The 10,489-nt window shown below is 37.1% G+C and overlaps 1 protein-coding gene across 1 annotated transcript; it reads right to left on the bottom strand.

The window, feature by feature from the left end:
* Window positions 1-209: 209 nt before the first annotated feature.
* LOC127083054 (uncharacterized protein At1g08160) lies at window positions 210-1,111 on the bottom strand. The gene has a single exon (XM_051023288.1). The coding sequence runs from the start codon at window positions 1,078-1,080 to the stop codon at window positions 469-471; it is 612 nt and encodes a 203-aa protein (XP_050879245.1). The 5' UTR covers window positions 1,081-1,111; the 3' UTR covers window positions 210-468.
* Window positions 1,112-10,489: the final 9,378 nt, after the last annotated feature.

Raw genomic sequence — 10,489 nt, 5'->3', positions numbered from 1 at the left:
TAACTCAGTCAACTAAAGGCTATATAAATTTAATATTATCATCTCTAAAAACCTTGCAACAAATACTCAAAATATCTGGCAGGAATTGAATTTTACAAATGTTAACTTTCTATTCTAATATTAATGTTATGAGGTAGATGCATGATCAGTTCAATGGTAGCGCACGATGTTCATGAATTCAAAAAATGTTACCTATAATTAGAACATCATTTGGATGAATAATAGCCAATTTTACTTTCTTTCAATTTTCAACATAACTTGGATGAACAATAACAATTTTACTTTCTTACAATAATATACTCACTGAAAGAAAAATCATATCACCAAAAGCAAACTCAAAAAAAAAATAAAAAATTAACACAAAAGAAAAACCAAAAAAATAAAAAAAACAAATAATAATAACATCATTATTCAGAAAAATAGAGAGTATCAAGTCTTGATAGAGTGTTTCTCCATTTGCATGCTTGTTTACATTTCAACATCACAAGAGTCTCTTTCAAAAGTCTTGGCTTTAGAAAAATTCACCAACAGATTAGAACAAAAGACCTTCAAAACCCGATGTTTCGATTTCCACACTCCAACTTTAAACCTTATCTTTGCTCTAATGAACACATCCAACGCAATATCTCCAGAAGTTTTCTCAAGCTTGAGATCCTTCGGCACCGAATCATACAACGCGACAGTTTGAGCGGTTAATCTCACATGCATCCTCGTAACATTTTTATGTGGTTGAAAAAATGGTTGAATCGCATTTGTTGCTAGGGTTTGGTCCTCGTAACGAACCGAAACCTCAATAGAATCATAATATATCGACACTTTTGAATTCGGATTGTTTGATCTTATTGTGAAATCAAAGTTTGCATAGAGATGATTTGCATCAGTTAAATTGAAGTTATGGATTGCAGCATCTTCAACACTGTATTGCAAATGCTTTGGCTTTAGAACTAGCCAAATTATGAGAACTGCTACGCCAACAAGAATTATTAAGAATAAAATTATCATAGCAATGTAACGTAGGATTGAAGTTTTTGGTTTGGTTTTGGTTGCTTGAGGCTGTGGTTGTGTGAGAGGTTGAGCCATTTTTGAAGGGCTAGTGTTAATATGATTGAAGAAGAAAATCAAATGATGTTTATATATAATGCTATGTATAACTAAGTTGCACTTTTTTGCTTTGAGAATTTCGTGCATGAAACTCAAGAGATCTATGAGATTCTTGATGCTAAGAGATTGTTCTTTACTTGAGATTCAAGTGTCAGTCACAAAAAAATTTGGTAACATACTATTGCAAGTTATATAGCTGTCGGTATAAAGTGTCCATTTTCTAAATTGAAATGGAAAAACTTGCTATTTATAGGTGGAAATTAATGATATATATTCTTTTTTGAGTCGGCAATGACTAGTTTTTAATCTCATTACCTGTAAAGTGAGAGTATCTAATTTGGATGGGCCTTATCATCATGAGTGAGAAAAGTGTTGTTCACAAATTTGCAAAGTTGATGCTTTTCTTGCTTATGTAATGAAGGATGAACCCAAATTCATAAAAGTAATAGAATGTTTCTCACTTCATCCATATGGGGTAGATTGAGAAACTGTCAAATGAAAATGAAAATCATTGCATATGACTAAAATACAATCTACTTAATGTGTATAAAGTAAAGGATTACAAACTTCACTTGAATCATTTTCAAAGATTCAACTGTTCTTTTTGTTAAAGGAACAATTGAGAGAGGGAGGTAATTAATCAAAATGGTTGTATATTAATTGTATGGTTGTATATTCATGGTGTGATACAACGTATTTTTATAGTGCTTGATTACATACTTTGATCACGAAACAACTTGGTTACTAACTAGGTTGAATTAGTTATAATTGTTAGGAAAAACTAATGCATAGTGAAATTGAAAAAGAACTCAACGTATCAGGAAATAAAATACTAATATCTGAAAATTATTACAATATATATATTATTCTCAATTATTTTAAGGCTCTAATTCATTCATACTCTTTAAAGCAAATATTTATTCACCTCTCACAACACACTAATACAAGAGTATATGAGAAAATATAAAAAGTCAAATACATGCTTAAAATATTTTTGACTTGTGCATTTTGTTATGAAAACTTGAATTCATTATATAGTCTTGGACTCCCTCTTCCTTTACAAAATTAAGTGATGTGGTGATGAGAAATTAACACACAATAACATATCAATACACAACGGAAATAAAATTCCTCAAATTTGTAAGAACTTATGAGGATCAACAAAAAATATATGGCAGCAAATAGAACAGGTAAAGGCACAAGAAAATGTCAATATTTTAACGTGTAAAACCCTCAATGTGAGTATGAAAAATCATTGGTCGTTCATACCAAAGAAATTACTCCACTGTAATCAAATAAGGGTACAAGAGAATCTCAATGTGATGCACAAACTAGTGCTAACAACAGGCAAACTACAAAGCAACCTAGATCGCAAATAAGGAACAATAGAGTAAAAAAATACCAAAAACTGCAACTTTGGTGTGAAACTAATATCTCTTAAATTAGAATTTATTTTAAAGATCATAATAGTTAAAAGGTAGAAACAAGTTTTGCAAACCTTCTCTCAAAAAATGAGCTCGATTTATTAGTTAACAAAATTGTCCCTCAAAGTAGTCACTTGCTCGTGGAGTTCGCGATCCTCTTACTCTAAATGATCCATCTTCTTTTGTTGATTAGCACGAGTGTTGTACTGGTGAGATAACTTGTCTGAACGAAGACCAAGAAAATGAAGCAATAAGACACTTGGAAAACTCACACAAAGCAAGACCAAGATGCAACATGATGCTTCATATGCAAATGCAATTGCAAAGTTTTCAAGGGACTTCAAGATATAAACAAAATTGCAAACATCATAAAGGAAATAATATATTTTGAAATACTGAAAATCTCATTTTATTATTAATTGAAAGGATTACAATCTGAAATATAATCTCAATAATCCTAAAACATAAGCGGAAAGAAACTAAGTTTATGGAATCATATCCGATGATGACCCAATTCCAAGCTGATACTTCTTACAAAGTCTTTTGATCTCTTCTTCGTAGTTGATCTTCATGGCATCCTTCTCCATCACGCGTTGATCTACAATGCCTTTCCAAACACCGGAAGTAGGAAAATGAGTAGATGATGAAATGCTAGAGGAAAATAAATCCTCTTGGTTCTTTGACCTTTTCATAGCATGTTGCCCAAGCAACTCTATCAAGTCATCCTTTTTCTTTAGTTGCTTCTGCAACTCTATTTTCTCGAGGTTTAAAGGGTGAAACTTGTCTTCCCAAGCATCTTTCTCTTGCTCCATCCTAACCAAAACTTCTTCTAACCCATATATGCCTTCAATATGAATAGTGGGTGATTTGACAACTACTAAAGACATAAGTTTCTCATAAGCGTAAGACATCTTGAATTCTTTTTCTCTCTTCTTCATCCAACTAGTGTAAGGCTCCAAAGCTACACAATTCTTCAATCCTAGCTCACTTTTTCCTTTCCTATGAATATTGTGCCAAGCATGCACCATTATAGCCTTCAATCCTTGAGCGTCTTTACCTTCTTAGAAAAATAAACTTTCTAACAAAGTGTTGTTAGATTTGTCCTTCATAGTGAACCCAAGTTGACGTGTTGTCAAAGTCGGATTGTAGTTGATTCCTTCTTGTGTACCAAGAAGAGGCACATTATAGAACTCCCCATAACTATAAATAATCTTGACATCATCGTAAACAGAAGAATACCAAGTGATTTCATCATTGGTGAGAGACATCAGACTTTGAGACCATCTTGAAAAACCCTTGTTTTCTTTTAAAGTAGGAGACTACAACAAGTGCGAAATAAATCACTTGTACAGCAAAGGTGCACAGCAGCCAATAATTTAATTTCCCCCTTAAAAGTCCTATGATGAATGGATAAATAGGTGTCACCAAGAAAATTTGGAACATGAATCCCTACCAAAAATATCCTAATAGCATTAACATCAACAAAATTGTCAATGTTAGGAAACAAGACCAAACCACAGATGACTTTTGTAAGAATAATTTCAAAGGCCTCCATGCTATCAGCATTAGCAAAAGAAAAGGCTTTCTCAATCATAAGTTTTGAAGTCAACCCTCTGATACCTTATTTGACAGTGAGATTAGCATCTACGTCAGATTTCTTCAGATGAATAGCTCCAACAATAATTTGAGATTCCAGAATCCCTTCCAAACCACAAAAAGGAACCATATTAGAAACTAGTATATCCAAAAGATAAGCATACTCCTCCATGGTAGGAAACAACTGAAAATCAGGGAAAGTGAAACACCGGTAGAAGGGATCGTAAAACTGAACCAGAGTACAAAGAAGACCATCTTTAACATCAGTAGATAGAACATACAAAAGTCTTCCAAAACAGTCTCTAAAATTCTTAGGATCATCCACAAAAGATGCTAGCTTTCTCAATTCTTTAAGATCAAGACATCTGAAACTGTATTTCCGAGTATTCCTTCTTCCAATATCCATGGTCAAAATATATGCGATGTTTGCAAAGAGAGTCTCTAAGTTCCTTGAAAACTGATAAAAATGCTCATGAATGCAATGAATGCATTATTCAACAACCACAAACAAGATCACACAAGCAAGGTCCAAAGGTTCTGACTCACGAGCATGGAGTCAAGGGTACGAACCAACCCATAAGGTATGTAATAAGGGTATAATCATCTGTAGAACAAGGTTCTAAAAAAGTTCTCAGAGTCATAATTCCATCTTTTGGATATTACCAGCTTAAATGACTACTCGCCAACCAATAATATATTCAAGAGAAACTCGTCTGAGTGTAGTATCGTGTAACAACTGATTCAAGTCTACACCTGAATAGCCACCTCACTGTGTCCTAAAAGGCAAGATGGGTTAAGGGTTCTAAGGTCCTTATTGTAACACCCCGATAAAAATAAGCTAATTATTTAACTTAAGTTAATATTATATTTATTAATTTAATTAAATAATTGGAATTATTGGATTATTATTATTATTATTATTGGAATAATAATTATTGGAAAATATATAAGTTGGAAATAAAGAAAAAGAGTTCCATTTTGGTAAAAAGAGTTTTCACGTGAAAACAGAGAAGCGGCTCAAAAAGAGGAAAAGGGCAAAGAGACAGAGCAAGAGGAAGAAGGTCGGAGAAGAGAAAAGCTTGAAGCTTAAAGATTCGCCGGATTAACTCAGGTAAGGGGGGTTTATCGTCGTTTGATGGGTATTATGGGTTAACATGTAATGGGTAGTGATGAACCGTTGAATTGACCCTAATTGGGATGATGAGTGCTGGAAAATTGTGATGAATAAACTGTGCTAAAGTCGTAATTGAATCTGTAATTGGATGGGTAGTGATTTTCCGAACGTATAGCTTTTTACGGAATCGGAATCGGAGGTCCGGAAGTCCTCCAACGGCGGAAAATGCGGAGAATTCTGCATTCTGCTTCGTGTTAGCGCAGGAACAGCTTTCTGTCTTGCGTTAACCGGTTAACCCAGGGTGTTAACCGGTTAACACTGTTGTGAGTTGTCAAAATATTGTTGTTCTGTCTGCGTTAACCGGTTAACCCAGGGCGTTAACCGGTTAACACTGTTAAATTTGGCCAGGAAGCGTGTTCTGTCCTGCGTTAACCGGTTAACCCAGGGCGTTAACCGGTTAACACTGTTGGAAATTGGAAAAATTGATATTTTAATGTTGTGAACATAATTGGTGATTGGCCTATATCGGTGTGTGATATAGTAGGGATTAGTTCCCGTTGTTTTGAGTAGGATAGGTATTAGTAGAGTGTGCTAATATTGTGATTGAATTATTTGGCATGACATGATATGATTATGTGATAAATATGCTGATGATGTGTGAAAATATGCATAATGTTGTGAATGTATATATTATGTATGTAATTGTGGATGGACTGTTTTATGGCTTAGAGTGTGAGCATATGTCCATTGTGGATTGTTGTTGATGATGTTGCATTGCTAGGTGAATTAGCATGCATATTGTGGCCTTTATGGTGGTAGCTAATTCCCATGGTGAGGAATTAGTGAGTAAATCATTGTGGATTGTTGTTGATGTTTGCATGCTAGGTGATTAGCGTGCATAGCATAGCCCTTGGGGTGGTAGCTAATTCCCATGGTGAGGAATTAGTGAGTGAGTCACTAGGTCTCAAATGAGTGGGACTAGTGGGCTTGGTAGCCGTATCTGGATTTGATCGGTGAGGTTGAACTATATGTTCACGAATAGTCGGTACCGCATGCATGGAGTCTCATTGCATAATGTATGTATGGCGTATAATATGAATGGATGTATTCCAATATTATACGTGTGTTTGTGTTGGCATTGAGTATGAGTATGAATTGTGTTGGTATTGAGTATGATATTTGAGTTGATGTGCCGTTACTGAATGTGTGGTATGATTAGGGTGATTAATGCGTTATTTACTTAGCATTACATGATATTTTATAATGCTTTTTATATCGATTGAGGAACTCACCCTTACAACTATTTTTCAGGTAACGAGCAGTGATTGAGTAGAAGCTAGTGCTTGGATTCTAGTGTAGTCTCCTTAGTGGGTCATGCTCTGATAGATGTAACATCGGGACGGGATGTTTTACCTTGTTGAATAATTTTACATGTAATGTGTTACATGTTTTGCATGATTGATTTGATTTCTATCCGCTGCGTATTGTGCAAATACTTTATGTTTTGAATTAATAAAAGAGCATGACAGTTATTATGGTGAATGGTGTGAATTGATTGTGTGACACCCTTAATTGCATAATTACTCTGATTGATATATTGTTATTTTAATTAAATATTTGGGGTATTTTAGAAGGGTGTTACATTAGTGGTATCAGAGCATAGTCGGTCGAGTCGAGTCATAATTATGTTGTTTTCCCTGTACGGGATAGGTGTTGTGTAACCCTATCAGTACTTATTGTTTTATCTTGTTGGATTAACTCAGAATAGAGATGGCTGGAAGAGGTAGAGATGATGCTGCGATTGCTGAGGCTCTGGGTATGCTAGCTGGAGTACTTGGAGGGAATCCGAATGTTGTGGGAATGGGAGCTGCTCGTCAACTGAGTGAGTTCCATAAGAACAATCCTCCAATGTTCAAGGGAGCATACGATCCAGATGGCGCTCAGAAGTGGTTAAAGGAGATCGAGAGGATCTTCCGAGTGATTGAGTGTGCCGATAATCAGAAGGTCAGATTCGGTACGCATATGCTGTCAGAGGAAGCAGATGATTGGTGGGTTGCTACCCGCACTGAGTTGGAATCTGCTGGGAATGCTGAGATCACTTGGGCTGTGTTCAGAGAGAGATTCCTGAGGAAGTATTTTCCAGAGGATGTTAGAGGAAAGAAAGAGATAGAGTTCTTGGAATTGAAGCAGGGCAACCGGTCTGTTACTGAGTATGCTGCTAAGTTCACAGAGCTGTCGAAGTATTACACTCCCTATAACGAGGCTACTGGGGAATTTTCAAAATGTGTGAAGTTTGAGAACGGGTTACGTCCCGAGATCAAGCAGGCTATTGGGTATCAGCGGATTAGAGTGTTTTCTGATTTGGTTGACTGTTGTAGGATTTTTGAACAAGATACCAAGGCTAGAGCGGAGAGCTATCAGCAGAGGGTTGATAGGAAAGGCAAGAATCAGAATGATCGTGGGAAACCGTATGCAGCTGGCAAAGGTTTCCAGAGGCAGAGTGGGATGAAGAGGCCTAGTGGGGGAGACTCCAGTGCCCCTGCTAAGTGTTTCAGATGTGGTCAGGCTGGACATCGTATCCATGAGTGTACCAGTAATGAGAAGAAGTGTTTTAAGTGTGGAAAAGGTGGGCACTTGGCTGCAGAGTGCCGGTTGAAGACTGTGACTTGTTTCAACTGTGGAGAAGTGGATCATATCAGTCCACAGTGTCCTAAGCCGAAGAGAGAGAACCAGTCGGGAGGCAAGGTCTTTGCTTTATCGGGTTCTGAGACTTCTGCAGATGATCGTTTGATCCGAGGTACGTGTTATATTAATGGCTTTCCTCTTGTAGCTATTATTGACACAGGTGCTACTCATTCCTTTATATCTTTGGATTGTGCTGTGAAACTTAAGTTAGAGATATCTGAGATGCATGGAAGTATGGTGATTGATACTCCTCCGAAGGGTTCAGTGACTACTACTTCAGTTTGTTTAAATTGTCCTTTGAGTATTTTTGGTAGAGACTTTGGGATGGACCTAGTGTGTCTTCCACTAGTGCAGGTTGACGTTATTCTGGGTATGAACTGGTTGGTGTTTAACCGAGTCTATATCAATTGTTTTGATAAGACTGTGATCTTTCCTGAGATTGAGGAAGGAAAGAGTTGGTTTCTATCAGCGAGGCAGGTGAATGAGGCAGTAGCAGATGGGGCAGAATTGTTTATGCTGTTAGCGACTTTGGAGGCTAAAGATAAACTGGTGATTTGCGATCTAGCTGTGGTGTGTGACTTTCCTGATGTGTTTCCGGAAGAAGTGAGTGAATTACCGCCAGAGCGTGTAGTTGAGTTCTCGATTGATTTGGTACCTGGTACTAGGCCGGTGTCAATGGCTCCGTACCGTATGTCTGCTGTTGAGTTAACTGAATTGAAGAGTCAGTTGGAAGATCTGTTGGATAAGAAATTTATTCGTCCGAGTGTGTCACCGTGGGGTGCACCAGTGTTATTGGTTAAGAAGAAAGAAGGTACTATGAGGTTGTGTGTGGACTACAGGCAACTGAATAAAGTGACGATCAAGAATCGGTATCCTTTGCCGAGGATTGATGATTTGATGGATCAGTTGGTTGGTGCTAGTGTGTTCAGCAAAATAGATTTGAGGTCGGGATATCATCAGATACGTGTGAAAACTGAGGATATTTAGAAGACTGCTTTCAGAACAAGGTATGGACATTATGAGTATTCTGTAATGCCTTTTGGTGTAACTAATACGCCTGGAGTATTTATGGAGTATATGAATAGGATTTTCCATCCGTACCTAGATCAGTTTGTTGTGGTGTTTATTGACGATATTTTGGTGTATTCGAAATCGGAAGAAGAGCATGCTGAGCATTTGAGAATGGTTTTAGGAGTTCTACGAGAAAAGAAGTTATTTGCTAAACTGTCAAAGTGTGAATTTTGGTTAGAAGAGGTTAGTTTTCTTGGTCATGTGATTTCAAGAGATGGTGTTGCTGTTGATCCTTCTAAGATAGAAGCGGTATCTAAGTGGGAAGCTCCGAAGTCAGTTTCTGAGATAAGGAGTTTTCTTGGACTTGCAGGATATTATAGGAAGTTCATTGAGGGATTTTCTAAGTTGGCGTTACCGTTGACGATGTTGACTAGGAAGGGGCAAGCGTTTGTTTGGGACTCAAAATGTGAAGAAGGTTTCCAAGAGTTAAAGAGAAGGTTGACTACTGCTCCTATTATGATATTACCGAGTTCGTCGGAATCATTTGAGGTTTACTGTGATGCTTCATTGTTGGGTTTGGGTGGTGTGTTGATGCAGAATAAGCAGGTTATAGCTTATGCTTCGAGACAACCGAGGGTTCATGAGAGGAACTATCCGACACACGATTTAGAGTTGGCAGCTGTGGTATTTGTTCTGAAGTTATGGAGACATTACTTGTACGGGTCAAGATTTGAGGTTTTCAGTGACCATAAAAGTTTAAAGTATTTGTTTGATCAGAAAGAGCTGAATATGAGACAGAGGAGATGGTTAGAGTTTCTGAAGGATTATGACTTTGGTTTGAATTACCATCCGGGTAAAGCAAACGTGGTGGCTGATGCATTGAGTCGGAAATCATTGCATATGTCTATGTTAATGGTTAAGGAATTGGATTTAATTGAGCAGTTTAGAGACTTGAGTTTGGTGTGTGAGAGTACTCACAATAGCGTTAAATTGGGAATGTTGAAGTTAACAAGTAGTATTCTGGATGAGATCAGAGAGGGTCAGAAATCCGATGTGCTTTTGGTCGATAAGTTGACTCTAGTGAATCAAGGCCAAGGTGGTGAATTCAGAGTTGATGAGAATGGTGTTTTGAAAGTTGGTAATCCGGTGTGTATTCCGGATGTTACCGAGCTTAAGAAGAGTATTCTTGAGGAAGGACATCGTAGTGGCCTGAGTATTCATCCTGGAGCTACGAAGATGTATCATGATTTGAAAAAGTTATTTTGGTGGCCGGGAATGAAAAGAGAAATTGCGAGTTTTGTTTATTCTTGTTTGACTTGTCAGAAGTCAAAGATTGAGCATCAGAAGCCGTCTGGGCTAATGCAACCGTTGGCTATTCCAGAGTGGAAGTGGGATAGTATCAGTATGGATTTTGTTTCTGGTTTACCGAGAACGATTAAGAATTTTGAAGCTATTTGGGTGATTGTAGATAGATTGACGAAATCGGCTCATTTCATTCCGATCAGAATGGATTATCCGTTAGAGAGATTAGCCGAGTTGTATATTGAGAAGATTGTAA

This window comes from Lathyrus oleraceus, chromosome 1, assembly GCF_024323335.1.
Source record: "Lathyrus oleraceus cultivar Zhongwan6 chromosome 1, CAAS_Psat_ZW6_1.0, whole genome shotgun sequence".
Lineage (NCBI taxonomy): Eukaryota > Viridiplantae > Streptophyta > Magnoliopsida > Fabales > Fabaceae > Lathyrus > Lathyrus oleraceus.
This window is presented reverse-complemented; position numbering and strand designations above follow the sequence as displayed.

Bases quoted from the DNA above. Each gene is read 5' to 3' on its own strand.
- LOC127083054 (XM_051023288.1), bottom strand. From the start codon at position 1,080: ATGGCTCAACCTCTCACACAACCACAGCCTCAAGCAACCAAAACCAAA.